Source organism: Nannospalax galili, unplaced genomic scaffold, assembly GCF_000622305.1.
Source record: "Nannospalax galili isolate Female #2095 unplaced genomic scaffold, S.galili_v1.0 scaffold346, whole genome shotgun sequence".
NCBI classification, from domain to species: Eukaryota; Metazoa; Chordata; class Mammalia; order Rodentia; family Spalacidae; genus Nannospalax; species Nannospalax galili.
Window position 1 is genome coordinate 8,183,982 of NW_008357637.1, and position 27,898 is coordinate 8,211,879.

General features: G+C 40.1%; 2 protein-coding genes across 5 annotated transcripts in view; one reads left to right on the plus strand and one right to left on the minus strand.

Moving 5' to 3' along the window:
- The window catches only part of LOC103751785 (cytochrome c, testis-specific), a 20,644-nt gene extending 8,703 nt beyond the window's left edge, over nucleotides 1–11,941 (minus strand). The window contains exons 1-3 of one of the 2 annotated variants that reach the window (XM_029557262.1): nucleotides 11,362–11,941; nucleotides 6,011–6,227; nucleotides 1,061–1,109 (exon numbers count right to left, since the gene is read on the minus strand). The gene's annotated coding sequence lies outside the window, so the exon portion shown is untranslated. The remainder of the gene's footprint in view (nucleotides 1–1,060; nucleotides 1,110–6,010; nucleotides 6,228–11,361) is intronic. The other variant, XM_008855327.2, reaches the window with a different exon arrangement.
- Nucleotides 10,779–27,898, plus strand: Rbm45 (RNA binding motif protein 45). Of its 3 annotated transcripts, none has more exons than XM_029557260.1 (9): nucleotides 10,779–11,218; nucleotides 16,057–16,179; nucleotides 17,849–17,975; nucleotides 21,058–21,180; nucleotides 22,305–22,490; nucleotides 25,125–25,254; nucleotides 25,428–25,512; nucleotides 25,730–25,893; nucleotides 27,698–27,898. In XM_029557260.1, exons 1-9 carry the CDS (start codon nucleotides 10,919–10,921, stop codon nucleotides 27,888–27,890), a joined length of 1,431 nt encoding a protein of 476 aa, XP_029413120.1. In that variant the 5' UTR covers nucleotides 10,779–10,918; the 3' UTR covers nucleotides 27,891–27,898. The 3 variants fall into 3 exon arrangements, with proteins under 3 accessions (XP_029413120.1, XP_029413121.1, XP_008853552.1); XM_029557261.1 differs by having other exon boundaries at nucleotides 22,308–22,490; XM_008855330.2 differs by having other exon boundaries at nucleotides 10,780–11,218; nucleotides 22,311–22,490.

Consider the following 27,898-nt stretch of genomic DNA (forward strand, 5'->3'; position numbering starts at 1 on the left):
ATAGCACATGGTAATTAAAAGTACCAGACTGGTGGAACTAACCTTATTGGATGTTTAACAGCCATACTTTGAGGCCTATACTAATCCGGTCAGAGGGGCTTAAAGGACAGTTTTTGGCCCTTGCCCTTCAAGGTCAACTAAATTCTAGGGGACTATGGAACATCTCTCAAAATGTCCTGGAACTGTGGTGAGTCACCTGTCCTCTTGTTCAGGGAGGCCAAGGAGACCCCATGAGATGGACTTGAACCAGTGTCCCATCTACAAATAGGAGGGTCAACACAGAGAAAACATTTCCTCCATGCTTCCAAGTGAAGCCAACCATGGTCAAGTAGGACCTTTGACTTATCTTCACATAGATGGAACTGGTAAAAGAAAGGAGCCAGGGGCTGCTCCCAAGCTCATATGACCCCTGAGGAACAGAGCCTCAAACGATCTTAAGAGTAAAAATAAATCGGTTTATCTGGTCCAACTGTATGGCCTTAAACACCCAAAAGAAAAGAAAAGAAAAAAAAAAGAGTACTGACTGCTTTTGCAGAGGACTCAGCTTCCATTCCCAGCACCCACATGGCAGCTACAAACCGTCCTTAACTCCAGTTCCCTAAGTTCCGAAGCCCTCTTCTGATTTCTGTGGCATTGCACGACACAGATTCACTTACATACATTCAGGCAATACACTCATACACATAAAATAAAAATAATAAAATTTTTTAAAAAAAATAGAAATTGAAAGGCAATTGAACACTGCATTACAAGTATTTACATCCTTATCATAATAGAACTATAAAATTAAAATGACACAGAACTCTTACAGAAGACCCAGGTTTGGCTCCCAGCACCCACTTGATGGCTAACAACTGTCCGTAACTCCAGTTCCAGGGGATTTCACAACCTCTTCTGGCCTCCGGGGGGAATTTCACACAGCATGGGTGCATTCACATACATACAGGCAATACATTCATACACAAAAATAAATATAAATTTTTTTAAATTACATCATATAGAAAAGAATGAGGCCCCAGTATGCAACATGTAAAAATGCTTTTTGTTTTTTTTTACTTACTTTACTCTCTTATCTGTGAACCAGTCTACCATATTAGACCAAACATTACCTGAAAGCAACAAAAAAATAACATTTCTGAGCTCAGACAGAATTGGTACAAACATATTTATGGTACAAACATATAAACATAACATAAAAACACAGTTTGAAGTGGAGATAATCTTACTGTATGGTGATAGATATATACAAGAGATTTTTAATAAAGTTGCTTTGGTGAAGACTGACAAAAATTCAGGCAAATAACTAAACTCCTCCTCTAGCTAAAATAACATGAAAAGTAAAATAATTTCAGCATATAATAAGTTGATCTTTGAAGACTGGGGAGATGGCTCAGTGGGTAAAGTGCTTGCTTTGCAAGCATGAGGCCCTGAGTTTGATTCCCAGCATCCATGTGAAAGTTGAGCTCAGGGATGCATGCCTATAAACCTACTACTGGGAAGATGGACACATGCAGACCCTGTGAGCACTGAAAAGCTAGCCTAACCAAAATGGGGATTTCCAGGTTCAATAAGAGAGCCTATCTCTAAAATAAGGTAGAAAGCAATTGAGGAATATATCCAGATATCAACCTGCGGCCTCCATATGTGCCTGCACGTGGGGTTGCACACACAGAGAAGCATAAAACACACAGAAACACATGCTCGCACACACACAAACACACACAGCTATACTTTGACATGGTAATGATTGAACTAGTTGGGTTTTGTTTCCTTATACTTTGTGTTCTGTGAAAAATAAGTACAAGAGAAATAGTGATTAGGATAAATTTGAACACAATCAATTACAATTACTGAAATCATGAAATTATCTGACAGTAGTCCTAAGATATATTTATTTACATAATCCTACTAAGAAACAAAAAATGTTTGAATTAATTTGACAAATTTGGAAAATACAATAGTTTGATGAAAGTTGCTATATAAAGATAAAACCCCTATCTTCTTAATTTCTTTAAATCTGATCAGAAGCTAGTAACAGTATTAAAAAAGAAGGCAGTTTTTAGCAGGCAGCATTAAAAAACAAATAATTTAGTATCCAGTGTTTTAGGTCTGAAAGAAAGTATGGTAAGAAAACGTACTTTATCCAAGAGATGAAAATCCCAAACATTCAAAATACTGCATTCAATTTCTGCACTTATCAATTCTATTAATTATCCAAATAGTTTCAAATTTAAGTGGGTCTTCAAATAAAAATCATAAAGGAAATTCAGGAACAAGAGGAAATTTATGGAATTTTGTAAGGTACCTTCATTATAGCCAGTAGTCTGTATCATCTAAAACAAAATAAGTACTAACTAGAGAATCTTTATTCCTGACTATTTATATAAGGCAGATAGACTGATTTTATATAAGGCAGATAGACTACACTGATTTTGTGCTAGTTACATATTACTACTGACTCAGGAAATTTTACATGCAAGGCATTGATTTCATATGGAAGTTATGTGCCTAAAAATACTTATTATCATCTTCCAAACTAATGACCAGTATTAGTCACAATCACAACTTTTACTGCCACTCTCTTTAATCATGCAAGATGTTGCTGGGCAAACACCTACAACCCTGTCTAGTAACCACTTTATACTCTACCAGCTCTATCATCTATCTATCTATCTATCTATCTATCTATCTATCTATCTATCTATCATCTATCTATCTATCATCTATCATGTGTTTTGGATACAAGGTCTTGCTGTGCAGCCCACACTGGCCTCAAATTCATTATGTAGCTAAATTTCACGTCAAACCCACAATCCTCCTGCCTCAGTCTTCTGACTTCTGAGATTACAGGCCTGAACCAACACACCTAGCTTATAGCACTATTTAGTATTTAATAAAGAATGGAGCCAGGCATGATGATTCATGCCTTTAATTCCAGCACTGGGGAGGCAGAGGCAGGTGGATCTCTAGAAGACAGAGGCCAGCCTGGTCTCTGTAGGAGTTCCAGCTGGAGCTATAGGGAAAAAGGAAAGAAAGGGAAGAAAGGGGAGGGAAGAAGATAAGGGAGGAGAAGGGGAAGGGAAGGGAAACGGAAAGAAAGGAAGGAAAAGGGAGGGGAAAGGGAAAGGGAGGGGAAGGGAGGAGAGGGAGAGAGAAGAAGAGAGAGAGAGAGGGAGGGAGGACAGAAGGGAGGAAGGAGCGAAAGAAAACAGTAAACAATTGTGTGCGTGCTATCTTCTAAGTCATTTATATACCAGCAACTCATGTAATGTTCACAACAACCCTGTGAGACGACTGCTACTGGTCTTTCTGTTTTTACATGAGGACAAGGCCCACAGACCTACTTGTTCAAGTCCTAAGCTGGTGAGTAATGGAGAGAAACATAGGAGTGACATAGCATTAAATTTCTAATCCTGGGAGTTGGATTCCCTTTGAGTACTCTTTGTCGAATACAACTGACACCATTATAGGTGCTTAATATTTTCTCAAATAAATAAGGTGTCTTTTTGCTTGTATTTCTGAGGTGCTGGGGATCAAACCTAAGGCGTCACACATGCTAGATAAGCACTTTATCACTGAACTACTTTTCCAGCGCTGAAATAGTTCTTAATAGTGGCATATACAATGGGCCATGTCTCACTTTTCATGAATATGGGAGCAAAATGAGAACAAGCAAAGTACCAACAAAGCTTTCAAAGTTTACGAAGTCCAAATAATTGAAATGATCAAAGAGGGAGGGGAAGCTTGCTAGAATATTTTAAGGATGAATACTAAACAGACTCAAAAAGATGAAACGGAAATTTTCATGTCGTCCAGTGGTAATGTAGTTCACCAGGCGTGGCCTTGAAGAAACCACCTCCTTGTCTATGAACCCCTCCAGCGCCGTCTGAAGCCCGTCCCCATCTGGCAGTGGCAGGGGCTGAACTCCTGAGCTTGAACAGGAATGTAGGTTCCCAACTCCCAACCTGCGCTCCTGAAGCCAGCCAGGGTCAACCTGTGCTAAACACTGCTGGAATGCCCTTCGGATCGGGGTACCAGCGACACCACAGAGGACCCCTCAGGAACAGCATCCTCTGTTCACAGACTACTTGGCTCGGTGGCTGGGGCTGGCCTCCCATTCGCCGCCACTGATGGCTCCTTCAGGGCACCAGCTGCACCAGCCCCCTAGGGGCTCACCAGCGCAGCCAGCTCGGCCAGCTCCTGCCTTCCAACCCACCCAGCACCTACCACAAGCCAAGCACCTGTGCCCTCTGCCACCCCGGGGCCCTGTGCGGCGAGGGAGAAGCCAAGTCCCCCACGGGTAGCGCCTGGAGGCCGTGTCCCACAGGCCTGATCTGACAGCAAGGCATGAGGCCTGGGCTTCTGCAGGAAGCCTCTAATGGCGGGCTCTATCCCCACTGCTGATTGGCTGCAAGATACCGCGAGATTCCCAACTCTCTCAGAGGCTTACCGCCTTGCGCCTGCTGCCTATAGCTCCTGGCTGATTCTTACTGTGACCAGGTGATTGGCTTTCAAGCGAAAGTATCCTAAGCCTGCTTTTTTGTTTGTTCAACTTTTACCCAAACAAACCCTAAATTATTTATATGTATTTACAATGTGTATAGAGTCTTACTTGAAGTGGCAACTCTATGTATAATGAATGATCCAAGGACATTGGTGGCAACAATCAAAAAATACAATGTGTAGAACCCTGAGACCCTCTTCATTCACCCGCTACGCCCCAATCCCTCCAGACCCCCCCACTAATTGCTTTTTTAGCTTCTGTAAAATGCTTGGCTACTGCTTTAGACATGCCTAGACATACCCTGGCATGCCCTGACCCCCGCCTGCTATCCACCCCCCCTTCCAGGAAACTATAGATTAAGCAAGCCCTGGCATGAAAACTGCCCTAGAAGGTAAAAACGGAGACTCCTAGCCCCACAGGTAACAGCACATTCCATAGCTCTGAGAACAACACCTACCAATAAGAAACTTCCAGGGCTGCATCTTATACATCCAATCGGTTTAAAATTATGTTGGCTCCTTGAAACAACCAAAATATATCTTCGGTATTCCCCGCCCCCCCCCCTTTGTCTAAAACCTATAAAAGGCTCCACTCTCCCTTACTCTGGGCTCTCAGCATGGATCTGTTGAGTTGGTGAGGTCTGAGAGCCTGAGCTTAAGCCCGAATAAACCATAAACCTTTGCTTTTGCATTTTGGTGTGTTGGGTCCTCGGTGGTCTTTTTGGGGTCCAGTGGATGAGGTACAACAAGTGGTCACTATAGGCAAAGCACCAGACTGAGTAAATTAGAAGTGCAAACAACCAAAGCACAGAGCCCCAGTTTTCTGTGAGTTACAATCTGGTTGTTGCAGGATGTTAAATACAGCCAACTGAAATGACTGCAAAAGAAACTAGATATTCAGGCACACTCCTGTAATCTTGTATTCAGGAGGCGGAAGCAGGAGGATCACCATGAGTTCTAGGTCAAACTATGATACAGAGTGAGCTCTTGTCTCAAAAAGCATTTTAAAAATTTACTGAGAATGACTATATGAAAATACAATAACACTGACAACCAGGTTGCAAGGTGGTAATTGTCAAAGTAGTCTAGAGGAGTAGAAACAGACCCAAAAGAGTCCAGCAAAGAAAAAGGAAGAGATAGAGAAAGAAGATATGAGAAAGCAGCAAGAACAATAGTAGGCAGAGAGGCAAGAAGTCAACGTCACGTGTAGAAAAAAGACTGGCAGGAAGATACTGACATGGCTGTCTTTAGCCACGATGACAGGTAGAATTCAAAGCAGAACTGAGAACAGAAAGGCTTGAAAAGCTTTTCATTTGGTAAGAATACTTACGTAAAGTTAAAACTAAGGGAGGCATGGTTTCCAAAGAGTTTAGTGCCGTTTTAAAAAATACAAATGCTTCGTATCGGGACAACAGGAAAGACACCTTGAGGGCATAACAAGGATTGACCAGACCCCACCCACACTGTTCCCTTAAAGAAAAGAGTACCTTCAAGGGACCATGCTTACCTTGAGCCACCTGGGAAGTTTTCTCCACAGGATTCATTTCACCTTGCTCAGCTGCTCAGCACCCAGAGGCCACTTCAGTCATGGTGTAAGGGGATCTAGCTACCACTACAGCTCGGGGTGGACTTCGGCATCATCTGCATGGTGCTAGTTTTTCAAGCATGCAAAATGCAAATGTTGAAGGATTGTGGAGACTTCCACATCAATTTCAGAGGAAGACCTGAGAAATCAGACGACATGGGAACCGATTAGGGGAAACTGCAGCAGCCCCTGGGAGGGCAATGCATGAAGCTATGAGAGTAAAGTTGAAAGTACCATAGAGATTTCAGGAAGACAGATGCCAGGAGAGTAATACATTTGCCAAGGAAAGGTAGTGAGTACAGCCAGCCCAAGATACAGGTCATGTGGACTATAAATGGCAAGGTCATAGGGGCAGGGCTGCCAAAGTCCTCCGGGATCACACATAAAATGCACACGAGGTGGGAATTATAAATTTACAGGATTTAATAATCACCCTGCTGCATTTGGTCCCACTTTGGTCCCATCTTTCCTTTCTATACCCCATGTCCCCTTCAGGATTATAAATGTTTATTCTGTGCCATATGTTCCAGCTGTGTGTTAGAAATACCAACTTTTTGTTTTTACAGGTGCTCACAGCTAAGAGCACCTTAGCTGACTTCACTTGACTTCGATTTTTTTTTTAATATTGTTCTTTTGAGACAAGTTCTCACCATATATCCCTGTTGGTCTTGAACTTTCAATCTTCCTCCCACCTCCTCCTAAGTACTGGAATCACAATGTGTGCCAGATTGACATCAACACTATATTTGGCTTTCCGTTTGGACTTTCAAATAATGTTAGAGCTGTTAATACTTTGGGGACTCTTGAACATGAACTAGATCCATTTTGTATCATGAAATGGCCAGAAGTATCTGGGTATGAGGGAAGGAATGGTGTGATTTGAATATGAAATGTCATCCACAGACTCACGTGTTGAATACTTAGCACTTTGGGGAGAGATAGAAACTTTAGGAGGAAGGAGGTTACTGAGAACTTGCCTTTTGAGATAATATCTGTGCCTGAGTCCCGTTTCCCTGTTGCTGTGTGGTTCTGCCTCACCACCAGCCCAAAATCAACAAAGTCAAGGAGGAGCAATTAAAACTTCTAAGCTCATGAGTTATAAAGAATCTTTTCTGCCTTAATAAAATAAATCCATTGTTAATGAGTGTTGAAATGCTCCAAAATTTATTTTGATGATGCTTAAGTTTACTCTGAGTACTCCTGGATCAACTATCTCCATTCTAATCTTGTCTTTGAGGACAAGATACATGTAGACTAGGAGTCCTTCTTCAGGTGGCCTACAAGAGATTGGTTGTCCTTAAGATACAGTGAGCACTAGACAACTTCTCACTTCATGATAACCTGTCTGTATGCTCACCGACACATTCAGTGCTGTGGCAGTTGACTTTGTGGAGATGAATGGAATAAACCATAGTAGGACTAAAAACAGGTGGAACTCAGTTTCCTGGAAACCACTCCCCACCCCCTGTTCCTAGAAAAGACATGGATATTCCTCCCCTTTGTAAGCCAATCCTTTACCCTGGCCTGATGGTGCAGTTCTGTAATCCCAGTCACTTGTGCTGAGACTACAGAGTTAAGGCCAGCCTGGGCAACTTAGTGAGACCATGTCTCAAAGCAAAAAGAAACAAAACAAAAAGTATAAAAGGGAGAGATAGCTCTATGGTAGAGCCTAGAATAAGCAAGGCCAAGCATCCAGATCCCAGTGCTGAGAAAGAAAAAAAGCAAATCTATCTTTGAACCTCTCCCCCCACCAAGTCTTTTCCTCATCTCTCTAATCTTCTGACCCCTCACAGATTGGGAGACAGATTTGCAATCTATATCTCAGTTCTGTCCTTGGTTAAAAATTTTTTCCTTTGCTGTTCACTTGGTGCTTGGACTTGTTATTGGTTCCACAACTCCAAGAAGGAAGAAGGATTCCTTTTAGGGACAAAAACTGGAAACAACTGCGCAGTTTTATGAATATACTAAAATCTACCTGATAGAACAATGCAAATAAGTGAATCATGTGACTTAGAATCACAGATCAATACATTTGTTTAAAATAAGTATGTCATGGGAAGGAAACAGACTTCTAATAAATGTAAAAGTAGTTATGTAATGTAGACTTCTTTGCTCAAGAATGTTGTATTTCATGATTAGGTGTTAAAGAAATTTTGCTCTCCTAGCATTTTCCAGTGTTTTACTTTTTTAAAAAATATATTTAATTATATGTATGTGGGGGGGGGTACATGTGAGTGTAAGTGATCCTGGAAGCCAGAGGCATCCATCTGATCCCCCTGAAGCTGGAGTAGCAAGTGGTTGTAAGTCACCTGACATGGGTGCTAGGAACTAAACCCAGGTCCTCTGGAAGAGCAGTAAATGTTCTTAACCACTCAGCTATCTCTCCAGCCCCACCAGTGCATTTCTTTAAGGAAATCATACCAGCTTAAAATTTTTAGTAGTCTTAGTTTACAGTCATTGCAGTTTAGAAAAACTATTTCCCACTAGATGGCACTGCTGTGCAAAGTGTATTGCACTGCTTTCCATCAATAAAATTATCACATTACTATATCATTTTCATTCACCTTGATTGTTCTGAGAAAGACAAAGAAAAGTGAAAAGATATGGCAAGATACTTCCTACACTTTATAAACTGCAGGGTAAACAGAGGTCTTGTTTTACAGATACAGGATGTAATACAAGAAGAAATATTAACAATCTTGTGTGTTCAATCTCGTGGGACAATCCATAATTCCTGATCCTTAGTGACCATCAAGCAGTTATACAATAGAAAGGGTACTAGTGGACACTATAGTTAAAGAAAACTAGAAAATTAAATCCTCTTCTGCATTATACACATTATTTCACTTGGTCTCTAAACTATTAGCTCTGTATAATCACATTGCTAACTCCATGATAGAACAAAGAGTGACCAGCCATTTTGCTTGATACTTTATCTCTTGTGTCTAGTATATTACCCAATTCATAATAAAAAGTGCAAATATTTGCTTCCAAGTGTGGTGTTACACATATATAATCCTAGCATTTGAGAAGCTGAGGCAAGAGAATTTAAAGTTTAAGACAATGAAACTGTGTGCCAAAAAGAAATGTTAAAAACCCAAGTGTGGTGGCTCACACCTTTAATCACAGCACTCAGGAGGTCTGTATAGCAAGTTCCAGGCCAGCTAGGGCTTCAGGGAGACCGAGTCTAAAAAAAAAGTTAATTGAATGAATGGATGACCTCACTAATTAAACCTGACAACTACTCCATTTAGTTGGTGGCATTGTTTCTACTCTACACCTAAGAAATTTGAAGACAGAAATATGAAACAAGTTTACAAGATTCGATGACCAAATAGTTCCTGTTCTACCATTGTGAGTCTACCTCCTAGCACAGAACCTAGCACGCAGTTGGTGCACAATAAATATTGATGTGTTTGACTTCATAGATGACCAGATCTTAGCAGCATGGATCTGGACATTTTAGTAGCTCTGTTCCTAGTCCACTTTTGTGTTTATTTTATTCACTGCATACTGGTGCTACTGAAGGTTAATCCAGGCCTTGTTTCTGGATTCCTGTTCTTCCTCATTAACAAGCCTTAGAAACCAGTAGGCATTTCCCACTCTGCTTGAATCCTATCATTTCTCCTAGTTCCCAGCTAAGCAGTCCATCACTGTCCTTGCTCCTGCCTTGCAGAGTGTGGGAGCTGAGTAGATCAACAATTGGTCCTGACTCTGTCTTTGTTACTTGAATTTCTGTTATTTTTGTCTGTGCTCTGGGCCACAGATTCGTCATCTCTTAAGAGCCAGACTGGAATTCCATGATCTCAAAGGTTTCTTTCAATTATATGACTTTATGGCTTTAACTTTGTTTATAGTGACCCTTTATTGAGCTTATGACCAAAATGGTAACCAAGACTCCCTACTTTCACCACAACTTCAGTTAAGTTCCTCTCAGTCTTTTACTTGACTAGGCCCAACTTTAGGTTCCCTATCCTAGGAGAATCTAACATGAGGAAGGATGCTGATAAATCAGTTTGGTGGTGATACTCTTGATGTCCAACTCTTATAAATATCTTCTCACTGGCCTGCCTACAGCAGGAATTCTGTGAAGTCAGTCTACCAAAAGTCCCTCTTAGCCCTGATCTTCAGTAAGCTTTTGTCTACTAACTTTCATACTGCTCCTGGATATGAATCCTCACTTGTTTTATTGGAATTGAGTCCTATCTGTCTCATTACTGTAATACCCCACTGCAGTGGTCTTTGTACCTGTCCTCGTCACCATGGACCGTTTTGGATAAGGTCTGCCTTTTTTTCTTTCTTTAGACAGGATCTTGTTACTTAGCCCAGGTGCTGGCCTCAAACGCACTATGCAGCCCAGTTGACCTCAAACAGGTAGCAATCAATCCTCCTGACTCTGCCTCCTAAGAGAGCTAGGATTACAAACGTGTACTATCATGTCCTGCCTAAAGTAAACTATATTTTTTAAAAGAGGTGAGTAATCTTTTCTTTAACAGTGGGATTTGGGGGCTTAGAAGAGGGCTGAAGCCAGCTTTGGGAAAGCTTGAGCATCAGGTGAGTTCCAGATGTGGCCAGATGTGGCCCAGCAAAGATTGCATTCATTCCTCCGGATTGGAGATCTAGGCCAGTTATAGTCCCCCGTGACGCCAGGGGGCGCTGCAGGTTGCTCCCGGAAGCCAGCTCCCCAAACTGTGGGACAGCACCTGACGCTGGGCTCCTCGCTCTTCCGGAAACTGAGCTGCGTGCGGACCCGCAAGCGGTGGCGGGGCGCGGGCTGCTACCGAGGGAACAGGGGACCGGGGCCTGGCTCCCGCGTCCTGCTGGAGCGCCATGGACGAGGCCGGCAGCTCTGCGAGCGCCGGGGGCTTCCGCCCGGGCGTGGACAGCCTGGACGAGCCGCCCAACAGCCGCATATTCCTAGTGATCAGCAAGTACACGCCCGAGTCTGTGCTGAGGGAGCGCTTCTCGCCCTTCGGGGACATCCAGGACATCTGGGTGGTGCGGGACAAGCACACCAAAGAGTCCAAGGGCGTCGCCTTCGTCAAGTTCGCCCGCAGCTCGCAGGCCTGCCGGGCTATGGAGGAGATGCACGGACAGTGCCTTGGCCCCAACGACACCAAGCCCATCAAGGTGCGGGTACCAGGGTAGGGTTCCCGGAGTAGCCGTGCCCGGGCTGGGGTGCTGGCGGGCAGGGCCCCCCGGGGGCTCCCAGCCGCACCCAGTGCTGTGTGCCAGACAGGGAAGGGATTGGACTCCTGCTCCCAGGAACTTACCTGGCAGCACCTGGCGGGGGTGGAGGATGGCTTGGAGGAGAGTGTCCTGGCCCCAGGCCAAAGGAACATCTTCCCGGACTACATATTGGAGCCACGGCCAAGGTCAGAGCAGCTGTGACTGTTGCTAACGGTAACTCAGTGGGCCTAAAGTCCCACTTCTGCCTGTTGTGAAGACTCTTTTCTGACCCTCCTGTCTCAGACGCTTTGGTTAACTGTGTATAAATGGATGACTTTGTGTCCTGGTTGTCAACCTGACATATAAGGAAAGAGAGAATCTCATTTGGGGAATTTCTTCTATCAGATTGGCCTATCAGAATGTTTGTGAGACTTTTCTTGATTATTGAGTGATGTGGGAGGGCCCAGTCCACTGTGAGTGGTTCCACCCCTGGGCAGGTGGTCCTGAGTTGTATAGCAAAACAGGCTGAGCCCAGGTTAGGAGAGCAAGCTTATAAACAGTGTTCCATGGTCTCAGCTTCCATTCCTACCTCTAGATTCCTGTCTTTTCCCTTGAGTTCTTTCCCTGGCTTCCCTCAGTGATGGATTCTGACCAGGGAGTTGTAAGGTGCAATAAACCCTTTTCTCTTCCAAGTTGTTTTGGGTCAATGTTTTGTCCCAGGAATAGGAAGCAGACTAGACACTGTTTTCCCCCAACTTGTCCAAAGCATGTACTTGAAACTGTGGCCTTCTGTTTCTGGCCCAGCACCAGACAAACCTTTGTATGGATGTAATACTAGTGCTTAAATGGCTACAGTGATGCAGTCGCTGTGCTTTTGTGACTTTTCAAATTTATTTTAAACCCTGTTTGTGAAGGTGTTAATGGTAATGTCTTCTCTGTTCTTATCCTTTTTTCTCTTTTAGCACCATTTTTCATTAAAAGCAAATTAAGCTTCCCTGAGATGAGCCAAATGAGTTTTATCATTAAGTGCTTCTTTATACACACAGTTCATTTTAGTGGCATTTCTATTTAATTTCTATGTTGTCTGTAAAATTAAATGCATATGGCAGGAAAGGACATTTTCAGTGTTGACTTACTATCCTTTTAGTATAGTGCCTAACAGTATTGTTCCTCAGTAGTAGCCAAGATGTCACTCCTAAGTGCTGTGCCCTAAAAATTAGGATGGAATCCTGAGAATATGGCAGTTGCTTAAATTATACCTTTTGCCTGTCTTCTAAGAAGTCAGTGCTACATATGTAGTTCTAGTGAAGCTTTCCACATTTTAAAAAAATTTCTCAACTTTGTTTTTACTTATAGAAAATTGAGAATAATATTAATATGGATTTATAAATGAAGAACTCGGATATCTCAGCCTTTGGAGATCTTAACTATACCTTCCCTCCACCCACAAAAGAAGAGAGCCTGGGAATATACCAGCAACATGGTGGACAGTTAAAAAGACAATTACAATCTCATGTCTTTTATGTAGGCGATAATAAGGTTTCAAACTACATGAAGTATATTGAAAGAACTAAAAGGAGAAAGATAATTAATAATCACCTCCCCAACCCTCTGAAATGGTTCACAAGTAGGCATCAATGTAATTAATTATATGGCCACAACATATACTAGATCAGGGGTTGGCAAGCTTTCTCTATTAAAGGGACATAGTAAATATTACCCACTTTGGGTAGCATAGTTTCTGCCATACATTCTTTATTTTCTTTTCATAGCCCTTTAAAATGTAAAACCAGTTCCTCCTTCATGGGGCTGTAGTTTGCTGCCCACTGCACTAGATTAATGGTTTTCATTTTTCCCATTATGACTTTTTTTTTTTTTTGGTCTTTTGGAGACAGGGTCTCCCTGTAGCCCCAGCTATCCTGGAACTCACTATGTAGACCAGCCTGGCCTTGAACTCACAGAGATCTGCCTCCCAAGTGCTGGGATTAAAGGTGTGTGAATGCTCTCTTACACTTCAAGTATAACAAGACCTCAGAACCCATGTGGAGAACCAAAAAATGCCCCAAGTTTGAGATCCCCATTGATAAATTCCCACAGGAAAATTTAAATCTCCACCAGTGAAATGCATACTTTACCCACAAGGAGAGTAAAATGCATGTTCCCAAAGAGTTAAAATTGGCAATTCTGTTTTTCACATTTTTGCTCATTCAGTTTCAGACAGAAGGTTGAAACTTCACTTTCATGTCTAGCCAGTCTAGGTTCATCCCTCAGCAGCTGTAGGGTAGACTGTCTTCTATTGGAACATAGCTGTTTGTCTTTCTTTTGTTTGGTAGTTCCAGTTAGTTTAGTTTTAGGTGTGTGTGTGTGTCTGTCTGTCTGTATTTTATTTTTTGCAAAGTTCAAAGAATCTCTAAGACAAAGATACTACAATCCCATACCTATAGCCAGAAGGTAGTCAAAGCAAAATGACTTTGTGACAAGCTATGCTGCATGCTAGAAGAATGGATCTAGAAATCAGGGAAGTCTTGGCTTTAGTTTTACAAGAATGCTGTTTACCTAGAATATGCGTGTGTTATAGTCCATGTAATCCTGTGGAGGACGAATCTTGCACTAGGTTATTCACCACTAGGCTATTCATCCATCCTACCCAGATACTGCCCTTTATCAGGATTGTAAACAGATTGCAAACAGGCCTCTAAAATTTAGAAGTTTGTGATGGCACCTGTTCTGGTTTGTTTCTCCATTGCTGTAACAAAATACTCTGACCAATACCAACTTGGGAAGGAAAGGGTTTACTCTACTTACATCTCCCGGCTTACAGTTCATCAGGGAGCCCAAGGTCGGAAACTCAAGGCAAGAACCTGGAGGCAGGAGCTGGAGCACAGGCCATGGAGGAACCGCTGCTTACTGGCTTGCTCCCTGGCCCCTGCTCAGCCTGCTTTCTTATGCAACACAGGCCCACCTGCCCAGGGGTGGCACCACCCACAGTGGGCTGGGCCTTCCTACATCACTCAACAATCAAGAAGATACCCCCCAGGGCATGGCCACAGGCCAGTCCAATGGAGGCTTCCTCAACCCAGGTATGTCAAGTTGACACTAAGCTATCCAGCACAGCATCTCTGATCTCATTTTGCCTGAGGCCCCTTTTCCCTAGTATTTCTTAGTGCCTCCCTTTTTGTATTTTTCCATGGATAACTCATCACTGGTGTGTCCACTAAACCCATTTATGATGGGCCATTTCTCTTACTAATACCCACAACAGTGCTTGGCCTATGATGTAAATTATTGAGTAACTGAAAGTAGACTCTGTCTAGGGATGTCTCTAAGTCTCTCTTGTAAATGGGATCCTTCATTTCTAACACAAGCTGTTTCCTGAGTAAAAGTAACAACCTTCTTTTCCCATGGTTCTTGTTTTCCCATGGCTTTTTATGCTCCCTGTCCTTTGGGTTGCTGCCTCCTGTAGATTCCATTCTCCATAGCTTTCTTATATCCCAGTTATATACTGCCCTCCTTTACGGAAAATTGCATACAGCTAAAACCTCATAGGTCCTTGAGTATATGGTGATTTATGTCATTTCAAATTATAAGTATCCATTAAGCTTACTATAGCTAAAACTATTTAAACAAGTCTACAATCTTAGTCACAGTTTTTAACATTCCTCTGGAATAATATAAAACCACGACAAACTGAAAAATAAAATCAGCACTACCAAGCAAATTAAATTCAGATTCATTTCACTGATAATGTTTTAATAAAAGTAAACAGCCAATATTAGAAAAGTAGAGCCTCCTGTGTGTTTTTCAGCTTCCATATGATACTCAAAGAGCTGAATCAGGATATGGTTATGCTACCTTTTTCTAAAAATTAATAGTAGAAAGCAATTGAAACATCTAGACTTAAACCCAACCCTGTGAATAATCACATCAAATATAAATGAACTAAAAACCTTGGGGAAGAGATTATTGCCAGGCATAGTGGCACATGCCTGTAACCCTAACACTCAAAAAGCAAAGGCAAGCAGCTCTCAAGTTCAAGTCCAACCTGGACTACACAGCAAGACCTCATTTCCCCCAAAAGGGAAATATTATGAAACAAAAACCAAAAAACAAGATCCAACTAAATGTTGTTTACAAGTGAAATGCTTTAAATATAAAAATTACTGTGTTGTTGAAAATGAAATCAGCCAAGATGGACTTCAGTATGTGGAATATTAACAGGATAATTTTCATAAAGATGAACACATATTAATCCCACATGTTCATACAGCCAATAATGGAGCATCAAAATACATGAGACATTTTTGGGCAGGGATTGGGGATGCTGGGGATCAGACCCACAGCCTCCTGTATATAAGGTAAGTGTTCTACCACTGAGCTGTGCCCTCAGCCTGAAGCATTACTGACAGACTAGGAGAAAGATGAATGCATAATCAGATTTTTATACTGTCAGAATCTAATAAAAACAAGCTGACAAGATATGTAACATTTTTATAAACAAGTATATAGAGGGCATTTATTCAACACTGTGTCTTACTACTGTAAAGTTTGCATTTTAAAGACCTGTGACCTGTTGATAATCAAAAATGCAAAAGTAGAAATGCATTTAGAAGAAACAATGTAAAGATTGGTATTATATTTTTTATAAACCATTAAAGATTATTTTTGAAAAAAAAATTTGTAAAACCCTATCAGTCACATTGCATTTTAACCTGACCTGCATTTCCCATATTATAAAGTAAATGTGCTTAAGGAATAAGAATACAGTTAACATTATTCTGAGGGTTTTATATGTTTTTTAGGTTTTCATTGCTCAGTCTAGATCATCAGGAAGTCACCGAGATGTTGAAGATGAAGAACTTACAAGAATCTTTGTTATGATACCAAAGTCCTATACAGAAGAAGACCTACGAGAGAAATTTAAGGTACTTATGTTTTCCTCTCAGCTAGCCTATGTCATAACTCCATCCTTACACATTGTACAGTTACTGAAAACTGGAGAATAGTAATGGGGTATCCTCTGCCCAGGCTTTATCATGAAAATATAGATTGTGAAAGATGAAGTGCAAAGCCCCAGAAAGTTTTCATTACGAATACACAGCTAATAGGTGGTAGAACCAAGCTGTAAAGGCACTGTGCCTCCAGAGCCTACACTCGGTCTTTAAATTTCAAAACACTCTCTTATCATTTCTTCTGAATTTCCTGTAAAGGTGAAACATGGGCCTGAGCACATGAGCCCTGTCAGTTCATATTCATTATTGGCCTGTGGTATGCTGACATTGTACTGACTTACAGAAAAGCTTATACTTTCAAGAGTTTTTATCCTAAAATTGGGCTTCTGCACAAGTCATATTTAAAGGGAAAAAAAATGATGGCTCTGAGCTATTGATCATAGCAAATCAAATTTGAAAAAGATTTTTAAATCTTTTTGGGTATACAATGACTATGTATAGACTTTCACAGCAGTTACTAAAAAGAATGTGTAAGTTGTTTTGAGTTGGAGACTTTGTGGGGGTTTTATTTCCATGAATTGGAAGGACAACAAACAAGAAGAAAAGAAGCTAGCAGTAAAAAATAATTTCCAGATGTCTTTTGCCTAGCTGACCTTCAAAAAATAACAACAAAAGGGGGCTGGAGAAATGGCTCAGCAGATAAGAACACTGATTGTTCTTGCAGAAGACCCAGGTTCGAATCCCAGCACCCCCATGGCAGCTAACAACTGTCCGTAACTCCAGTTCCAGGGGATCCAACAGCCTCTTCTGTCCTCTGCGGGCATTGCATGACATGGGTGCACTTACCTACATGCAGGCAATTACACGCATACACATAAAATAAAAATAATAAATAAAAGGAAAAGAAAAAAATAACAGCAAAAAATTATATTACATATTTCTTCCAGTAGTAAGAAAAATGTTTATCTTTTATATTTATAATTTTTTTGTCTTTTTCTAAGAGAAAAAATAAAACATTTTATCTAAATATATCATAATTAAGTTGCTAATTGGTTACAGAATTTTGTAAAATAAATGACACACCATAAATTTATATCCCATCTATCCTCCAAGATTAAAGTAAAATTACTACATATTTCTCACAAAATATTAACTTTCTGAGTCAACCATTATGTATTAGAGGTACGCGTTGAACTATTCTCCTTCAAAAGACTATCTAGTCATTTATGATACTTTTAGAAAACAAACAACATAACTAATGTTACAGACTGTTTGGTGTATGCCAGGTTCTGTAAGCATTTAACACAGATAGCTCATTTAACCCTTAAAACAATGTAATGAGGTAGATGTTGATAGACACTGGCACAAAGTGGTTAAGTAAACTGCCTAATTCATAAGCGAGAGTCAGGATTTGAATCTCAAAATTCCAGTTCCAGAACCTTTATCCCTATCTACTACTGAGCAAGGACATGGATCAGTTCTTTCTCTCCTGGCTTAGTTTCTCTGTGACTTAGGCAAGTTACTTGATTTCTGCAGGCCCAACTTCAAGAGACACAAATAAATAATACATTTTAAGTTCTGAAATAATCTATTCAATTATTAATTCTGAGTTCCCTAAGATCATTTCTTTTCACTCTTACAGGTGTATGGAGATATTGAGTATTGCAGCATTATTAAGAATAAAGTCACTGGAGAAAGTAAAGGTTTGGGCTATGTACGATATTTAAAACCATCACAAGCTGCCCAAGCAATAGAAAACTGTGATAGAAGTAAGAATTTTTTTGACATTGCTAAAAGACTTTTTAAAATTCTGATTATTATAAATAACTGAGCTTACTGCTAGATTTTTGCTAATTTTTGTTAAATGAGTAATGGGTATTTATATATGGCTCAAGACTGAAAAGAAACTTGGGACTGATGAGGCATTCATTGAGGCACTGTCTTGAAGAGAAATGTTAACTACATTGTCTAAGATATGAAGTGCAGTGCATACTTTGGTTACTATTTGGATAGTTTTGGGGCTTTTCAGTATCATTTAAAGTACTTAAAATTGATTTACCTGTTTAGGTTTTAAAAATCTTTTCCTTTGTCTGTCTGTTGTCTTAAGGCAGAGTCTTGCCATGTGGTCTTGAACTCATGATCCTCTTACCTCAGCCTCCCAAGTGCTGGCATTAGAGGCATGTGCCACCATGCCAGGCAAATCTTATTCTGTCTTTGATCCTATTTGACCTAAATCTGAACCAGGATTTATTATACTAACACACTGCAGATTAAGGAAAGGATTGGTGAAATTTGCTATCAGAGATAATTAATTTCAAGCTGTAGTGATAGTAATTGGATCTTTTGCTGTTACTAATTATACATAAAATTGACTTTTAACAAAATAAGATGTGAGATGGCACAAGCCTTTAATACCAGCACTCAGGAGGCAGAAGCAGGCAGATCTCTGAAATTGAGGCCAGCCTGATCTACATAGTGAGTTCCAGGCCAGCTGTGGCTACAGGGAGACGCTGTCTCAAATAAATAGATGATAGATGATAGATAAATGATAGATGATAGATAGATAGATAGATAGATAGATAGATAGATAGATAGATAGATAGATAGATAGATGATAGATAGATAGATGGTAGATAGATAGATGATAGATGGATAGATGATAGATAGATATAGATAGATAGATAGATGATAGATAGATAGATGGTAGATAGATAGATGATAGATGGATAGATGATAGATAGATAGATAGATAGATAGATAGATAGATAGATAGATAGATAGATTGATTACTGGGTTTTAGGATATTATGAAAATCTATATAATCAGTAGAAGTCTTAGATAATGTAGATAAAGTCTATATCAAAATTTTCTTCTTAGGGCCTTTTAAATGTCTCATTCAGCAACTTACTCATCAGTATGCTAAGAGGAAATAAATGAAATACATAGTAGTCCAGGCATTTAAAGATTTTATATGAATATTAAGTATCTAAGACCTAGAAAATACAGAATAGAAGAATATTTTTAAAGACTCTTTGAAAGCAAGAAATATATCTCATCTTGCCATTGCCCCAAATACCTATACAGTCATAGCTCCTCAATGAAGATTGAATGAGATCTTTACCAAAGTAACTGCTTCTCCAGTTTGCTTTTCTGTTGCTGTGATAAAACGTTCTAACCAAAAGCAGCCTGGGGAGGAAAGAGTTTATTTCAGCTTACACATCCACATAACAGCCCATCCTTGAGGGAAGTCAGGACAGGAAGTCAAGGCAGGAACCTGGATGCAGGAACTGAAGCCAAGACCATGGAGGAACACCATGCTTAATGGCTTGCTTAAAGCTTAAAGCTGCTTAATGGCTTGCTCCTCGAGCTCTCTTATACAGCCCAGGCCCATCTGCCCTTCTACACCAATTGGCAATCAAAAAAATACCCTTCAGAAATGGGACAGGCCAATCTGATGGAGGAAATTCCCCACCTGAGGTTCCTTCTTAAGTGACACTGTTATGTCATTTTGATAATAAAAACTGAGCAGTAGCACTGTGAAAAGTGTTCACAAGTGTGTGTGACAGAGAACAACAGGCACACTGGATGAGCATGGGAATTCATCAAAGCAGGTGGGACTTCATCTGGTATGGAGTAGGCAGCACAGAAGGTAAGTCCCTGACAGAAGCTCAGAGCCAGGCACAAACATGGCCCGTGCTCCCTGCTGTGAAGGCCACTGTTTATGTAAAGCACACTATTCTGCTGACAAATCTGAGGCAACGTTAACTAGATACATTGGAATCATGCAGGAGAGGATATAGAGTTCAAGCTTAGTCCACACTAGGATTCTCTTGTAGATTGTTTAAAAATAAAACTGCTTTTAGAACAGATGATCTAACTACAATATTAAGGAGAGATTTCCAGAGAGAGTACAAACCAACTGCTTTTATCATCTTGACAAAGTCACTGAAAAATATAAAAGCTGTGAACCCTTGAAATACACCTATGCACAATAATGTGAATAAGCATTTTGTTTGCAGTTTTAGAGAGTTTGTGGAACCTTTTCATTTTGTGTAGAAAGGGGTGGGAAGGGTACATGCAGTATGTATGTATTTGGGAGGTGAGAGGCTGATGTTGAGGATCATCCTCAATTGCGTATCTACCTTAGTTATTTGAGACAAAGTTTCTCCCTGAATCTGGAGCTCACCAGTTGGCTAGATTAGCTGGCCAGGGAGCCCCAGGTCTCCTGCCTGTGCCTTTCCAGTGTTGGGAATCCAGGCATTCATAGGCTTGTCTGGCTTTTTATGTGGGTGCTGGGGATCTGAACTCAGGTTTCCATGCTTGCTTGGCTAGCACTTTTAACAACTGAACTATTTCCTGCCCCCACCTCACTTTTTGAAGCTCATCCTTAGACCCCTTGATAAGACCCTTGGTCCAGAAACAAGGAGATTAGTTATAGGACTGTTGTGATTAACTGAAGATCTGAATTTTTAAAAGGCAGAGAAGTTATGGTGAAAGCATGCTGAGGACATTTAAAGGAAGCATGTTGGTGACAGAAAATATGAAGATGTCTAGTAGAGTTTTGATGTTGAGGAAACTAGGCAAATAAATGATACCATCTTTACTATAGAGTAATTGGGAGGATATCACAGAATTGTTGGCCTTTCTTGTCTATTATTGATCCATAATTTGAGATTTTTGTTTTTGTTCCTTTCCTTTTTGCCTTCTACCACAAAAGGAGGAAGTAGGGCTGATGGAGCTAGCCATTAGGATTTCGTCTGGTACTATTAGATTTCTAAAGCTAGGTCAGGCACTAACCAAATTTGTTACATTTACTATGACGCTCGAAAATTCATGGATTCTGTCTTTCAGGTTTTAGAGCACTCTTGGCTGAACCTAAAAATAAAGCATCTGAGACCTCAGAACAAGATTATTATAGTAGCATGAGGCAAGAGGCTTTGGGGCACGAACCTAGAGTAAATCTGTTTCCAATCGGTGAGTGGACTACCTTTGCCTTTACTTCAATAGTGTATGGGGTATATGCAATGTAATTTGAATTTTTAAACTATTCTTTTATCAGCAATCTGTGAATCTTACCTAGTGAATAAAAATCTTGCATGTAGTTGTTATTTTCTAAGAAGTTGGTCATGATTTCTAATGCCCTGAATACTTAACTTGTGTTTATTTGCTTATTTCCAATTATAGTTCTTTCTGGCTAGCTATGCATCATCTACATATTAAACTGTGTCACTGTCATTTTGTGTGTGTGTGTGTCTGTGTGTCTGTGTGTCTGTGTGTGTCTGTGTGTTTGGACTTCTGCCTTTGTGCAACTGACCAAAAGCTACAAAAGTTGTATACAGTGATCCCCTTAATGAGCCCTAAAATTTTCTACCAAAACTGCTGGTGCTTTAAAATTACAGCTACAGAAAGGAGAATAACAGAATCAGAAGCTGTAAAAGGGGCGGGAGGAAGGGGGAGACCGAAATAACGTCAGTGGGTGTGATTGGCATAAAATTTCAGATAAAAGTCTTGCCATATTTTGCAGTTTTATGCACTAAACTTACTCCTGTGATACTAAACTATACATTTCTGCTAGTGTTTCTCTGTTGAAGTTGGGGAACTCAGGAAGAGTTGTCTGTTTTCTTGACACTGTTCCTTTCTAGCTGTGCTGATGACTGAAAGAATCCTAGGGGGTGTGGGTGTGATCAGAATTCTTTGTATACATGTATGAGATCCTCAAAGAATAAATTAAATATATATATTTTTTCATTTATTTATTATTTTTATTTTATGCATATGCATGTCTTGCCTGCATGTATGTAAGTGCACCTATGTCATGCAATGCCCAAGGAGGTCAGAAGAGGGCATCGGATTCCCCCTGGAACTGGAGATAAGTACAGTTGTTAGCCACCATGTGGGTGCTGGGAATCAAACTCAGGTCCTTTTCAAGAGTAGCCAGTGCTCTTAACTGCTGAGCCATCTCTCCAGCCCCCAAATATTTTTAAAGTACAAATACAGTGACTTTGTTCAGTACAGTAAATTTTTAATTTTCTATTGTATAACTATTACATGGATTTTTGAATGTGTATAAGTTTAATGACTTACTTTTTTATATATTGTTGGAGAACAACAATCTGAGTTTTCAGGTTTTGAGAAGAATGACAGCAGAGGCCAGGAAGCTATCTCCACACGCCTGTCAGTTGTGTCAAGAGTCCCCTTCACAGAAGAGCAGCTTTTCAGCATTTTTGATATAGTCCCAGGACTGGAGTATTGCGAAGTTCAACGAGATCCTTATTCAAATTATGGTAAAATGATGTCTTTGCTAGTTTTGTTTTGTTTTTAAGATTTTATTTATTTTATTTTATGCCTGAGTGTCTCCCTACAAATATGTATGTGTGCCCCATGTGTGCCTGGTGCCAGAAGAGGGCATCAGATTCCCTGGAACTGGAGTTAGACATGGTTGTGATGTTAAGGAAACATGGTGTGAGTCACCATGCAGGTGCTGGGGAACTGAATCTGGGTTCTTTGCAAGAGCTGCCAGTAGTCGTAACTGCTGAGCTATCTCTGGGTCTTTGCTGTTTTTAAATTTACTGTGTTTTGTTAAAATGGCGTTTTCCATGATACTTTTTATATAAGATGCTATTTATGTGACAGGAGGTTTCTGTTTAGTCTTTTTCTAGTTTATTTTTAAAATTCTTTTTTAGCATACACATGTTCATTGTACAGAGTAATAGGCTTCATAATGACATTTTTGTTCAAGTGTGTCATGTACTTTAACCATACTCCCCATCACCCTCTCCTGGCCCCTTTCCTTTTTTTTCTAATTTATATTTCAAAATCTAACAATATCTTTATAAACAAATCCCTGAGAATGTATCTTCCTTATACAAAGGCATTCACTATACAAAATATTTTAATTCCCACAAAATAAAAGATTCTCTATTTCAGAATACAGTCCGTTTGTGCTCTTTGGATTAATGCTGAGCAGAGTTATAAATATCTCAGTTTCTTCCTCACTGATCCCTAAGTCCCTTTTTCCTAAATGGTACACCTGTAACGAGACTCCATTGCATTTTAGATGCTCTGCTTCTCTCTTTGATTTTTTAGTAGAAGCAAGACCCTAATACCAGGCATGGGAACTTGCTCAGTAGTAAAATTAACTAGACCCAGTATCTGGTGTCATCTTAACTTTTTTGTGTGTGTTGAGCTTTTTTGGTTTTGATAGTTTTCTATTTTTTAATGATTTTTTTTTTTTGAGACAAGTCCTCACATTGCAGCCTAGACTGGCCCCTTGAACTTGTGGCAAACCCCCTCAGCCCTCCCTGCAACCCCCACCAGGACCTTTTGATTTTTATTAAAGCCTTTTGTCAATAGAGTACATGGCATAATGGAAAAAGCTTGGCATTCCAATTGGTGTCAGGTTCAGGTATAAATCCCAGTAACAACATGTAGTTTTGAGACCCTGGCTAATTACTTAACCTTTTTGAGCCTCTCTCTTCCTTGTCTGTAAAATGAATTATCCCAACACTAAAGAAGAAAAGCAAAAGAATTGTTAATTCAAAACCAACCTGGGCTACATTGAAGACCGTGTATCAAAAAACTTAAGACAAGAGAATAGGTTGAATTATTAATAAGTGTCAGACCTGAAACAGAGTTATGGAAAATACCTAATGAAAGTTGGGCGTGGTGGCACACGCCTTTAATCCCAGCTTTCAGGAGGCGGAGGCAGGGGTAGCTCTGAGTTAGAGGCCAACCTTATCTATGTAGGGAGCTCCAGGCTAGCCTGGGATACATAGTAAGACTCTATCTCAAAACTCAAAAAGAAACAAACAAACAAAAAGCCTAATGAAAGTCCTGGCTCATAATAAGTACTCAATAAATCTAAGTTTTGTTTGTTTAAAGAATTAGAAGTAAGGAGTGGTATTTGAAAATCCTATCAGCCTCTCTTCCAGTGGTCTAAGTATACCTGGGTTAGTTGTTTTAAGGTGACATAAATGTTGAGGGTTAGTAGGGAAATGAGTCTGGGCTTCTGGGCTGACAAGCTTGAAATACCTCAACCAATTACGCAGACACCCCCATGTCATTTGTCTTTTAGAACAAATGTCCATCTCAGCCTTCTGAGTCACCCACAACCTTAACCCAATTTTCTGCTGTCATTCTCTGTTCTCAGTTTCAAAGAATAAAGGTTTTGGTCTTTATGTATATTAATATTATGTAAGAAAAGTAAACTGGGCATGGTGGTGAATACCTGTAATCCTGGTACTCATTGGGAGGCAGAGGCAGCAAGATTACAAGTTAAAGACCAGCAGCAACCTGGTCTATGTAGCAAGATCCTGCAAGAAGAAAGAAAACAAAAGGAGAGGAAAGAAGGCAAAAGAAATACCAATGCCCTAAAATTCAATTTATTAGACAGAATATATGCAAATACTCCATTTTTCTTAAAATATAATGTTCATGTTTTTACCAAAATCTGACTTCGGCTTCACTTTCTAAAAATAATGTTACATGTTTAGCAGAACTTTGTTTTCCAATACATTTGATTCTGTTTTTACTAGTTGTGTGATAATAATCAAGGTGATGTATTATTTCATCTTTGAAATACATTGTAACTCAGGGGCTGGAGAGATGGCTCAGTGGTTGAGAGCACTCACTGCTCTTGCAGAGAACCTGTGTTCAATTCCCAGCACCCACATGGCAGCTACAAACTGTCCTTAACTCCAGGTCCAGGGGAATCTGAAGCCCTCTTCTGACCTCCGTGGCATTGCATGACACGGGTGCACTCACATACATGCAGGCAATACATTCATACACGTTAATTATAATAATAATAATAATAATAATAATAATAATAATGGCCATAATCAATCCACCATTAAAAAAAAAAGAAATACATTGTAACTCAGGCCTTCTTTTCCATTTCTGTGTATTCTTTGTTTTAGGGCATGGTGTGGTTCAGTATTTCAATGTAGCATCAGCTATTTATGCAAAATACAAATTGCATGGATTTCAGTACCCTCCTGGGAATCGGATAGGCGTTTCCTTCCTTGATGACGGGAGTAACTCAGCAGAGTAAGTACCGGGTCAGGAGTGTCAGAGCCAAGCTTTAGGTGGACATGATTGGGACTTGAAGAATCAAAATAGAAAACAGTTAACCTCTCAGGTGAGGGAATCACACAAAACAAATTACTATTAAAATACTGAATATTTCTAGTTTTCTGTAAATTGTCAGTTATTGTCTCCAGTCTCCTTAGAAAAATGGCAACACAGATGGTAACTGCACAACTTGCATCCATGGTGTGGAATAACCCAAGTCAGCAGCAGTTTCTGGTAAGTAGGTAATTGAAATAAAGATCATTTATAAAGAATTCAGCCTTTATAATACAGTCATAAATAATATGACATTTGTTTATTACTGAAGGAAGTTTGTTTTCACAGTTGCAGTAAAACCATGTGGGTGCCATAATACACAAGTCTTTAGCTCTTGGCCAGAAATCCCTGAAATACAATTTTTCTTTTTCTCCTTTTGTACCTAACTCTTCAACAGCAATTTGGAGGAAGTTCTGCATCACAGGTGCCTCAAATCCAGACAGATGTTATACTTCCATCATGCAAAAAAAAAGCCCCTCCTGAAACTCCTGTGAAAGAGAGACTCTTTATCGTGTTTAATCCTCATCCTTTACCATTAGACATATTAGAGGATATATTCTGGTAAGATTTTAGTTCTACAAATCATGTTGTTAGTTTAAATAAGTAAATTCACTTTCTTTAAACAAATAATTTTGCCATTCTTACAGTGTTGAAACTTCTTCTATCTAATCCTTTCTGTCCAAGAGATCAAATAATCTTTTTCCCTTCATGATTGTTCCCTTCTCTTTGCCAGTCACATATCTAATCTCCACATAGAATTTTCTGTCTTGTTTTGAATGCAAGGTATGTAGGATGGTTTTGAAAAACTGCATGCGGAGAATGGACAAATCATGTCTCTTGCTAGAAGATGCACCTGCATAGACCTGTCCTGCCCACTAGAATTCTTTTCATGTTCCTGTTCTTGGTAGTTGTAATTCAGCTGAGCAGTGTTTACGAAGCATCTTCCCCTTTGCCAGCACTCAGTTGGATTCCAAGGATTGTGTCACTCAGAGTAAATCACTTGATTGTAGAGGACAGTATAATGAGCCCAATGGCAGGGAGGGTCTGCCTGGTTTTGTATTTTCAGTATACGTTTATATCTTCTTTGGCTTTTTTTTTTTTAGACTTTTGCCTTTTGCCTTATAAGAATGTTAGTGAGGGGGCTGGAGAGATGGCTCAGTGGTTAAGAGCATAGACTGCTCTTGCAGAGGACCTGGGTTTGATTCCCAGCACCCACATGGTGGCCACAAACTGTCCTTAACTCCAGTTCCAGGGGAATCTGAAGCCCTCTTCTGACTTCCGTGGCATTGCCTGACACAGGTTCACTCACATACATGCAGACAATACACTCATACACATAAAATAAAAAATAAAAAAAAAGAATGTTAGTGAGTTAAATAGGTAGATAGGTAGCTTTTTAAAGATGCACACAAAATAGCAGGCATGTGATTCAGATACTTTGACCTTCATTTAAATAATTTATTTAGCTTTTGTTTTTGTTTTGTTCTTGATCCACTCCTGTGCCAGGCAGCTACTGGGCTAGGGTGCTGGAGGTTTTGTGTAAACAAGACATTATATTGTGTTAAAAAGACATGCTAAGGAGTAGCCCCTCCCTCAGCTTTTCTGAGGCCTCTTCTAAGAAACAAGGTGCAAGAGGCCTGCAAGACAAGAGTTTTGCCAAATAGGAGGTTGGGGGTGTCGATTTTGTTTTTTCTGTCAAAGAGAATATGAAAAGAGGTAATTCCAGGCAATTCAGGGGTTAAGAGCACTGTCTGCTCTTGTAGAGGACCTGGGTTCAGTTCCCAGCACCTACATGACAGTTCACAACCGTCTATAATTCCAGTTCTAAGGGATCCGACCCCCTCTTCTCACCTCTGTGGGCACTCTGCATGACATGGTGTACTTACATACATGCAGGCAAAACACTCATGCACATAAAATAAAAATAAAAAATATTTTAAAAAAGAAAAGAGATAATTAGAATATGAACTTTGAGAGTGTGGGGAACTCGAAGCTAGAGAGGCCAGTGAAAGCTCTAAGTTTGTCCTTCCCTGGTAGGCAACGTGGAACTGTTTGGGTTTTAGGGAACCGACAGTCATACTCTGTTTTAGAAAGATCACTCAGAAGACAGAGTAAAGAATAGATTGGAGATGGACAAGCCAGAGGGTAAGGAGACTAGTGAAGAAAGTCTTAGTAATCTAGTGACAAGATAAAGATGGTAATGAAGACAGAGCCTAAGGGCGAATGAAGAGAGGTTATCAAATAAAGAGGCACCTGTGGAGTGAGACTGGCAGGAGTTGATGTGGATGGAGCAGGGTGAGAATGAGGCAAGACTGGAATCTATCAGTAGCATTTATTTCAGCTGTTTGTTTTTGCTTTGTTTCAGCCGTTTTGGTAACCTCATCGAAGTTTATCTTGTGTCAGGAAAAAATGTGGGCTATGTCAAGTATGCAGATAGAATTAGTGCTAATGATGCCATCACAACTTTACATGGAAAGATTCTGAATGGGGTCAGACTTAAGGTGATGCTAGCAGATTCCCCAAGAGAAGAATCTAACAAGCGGCAGAGAACTTACTGATTCTTAAG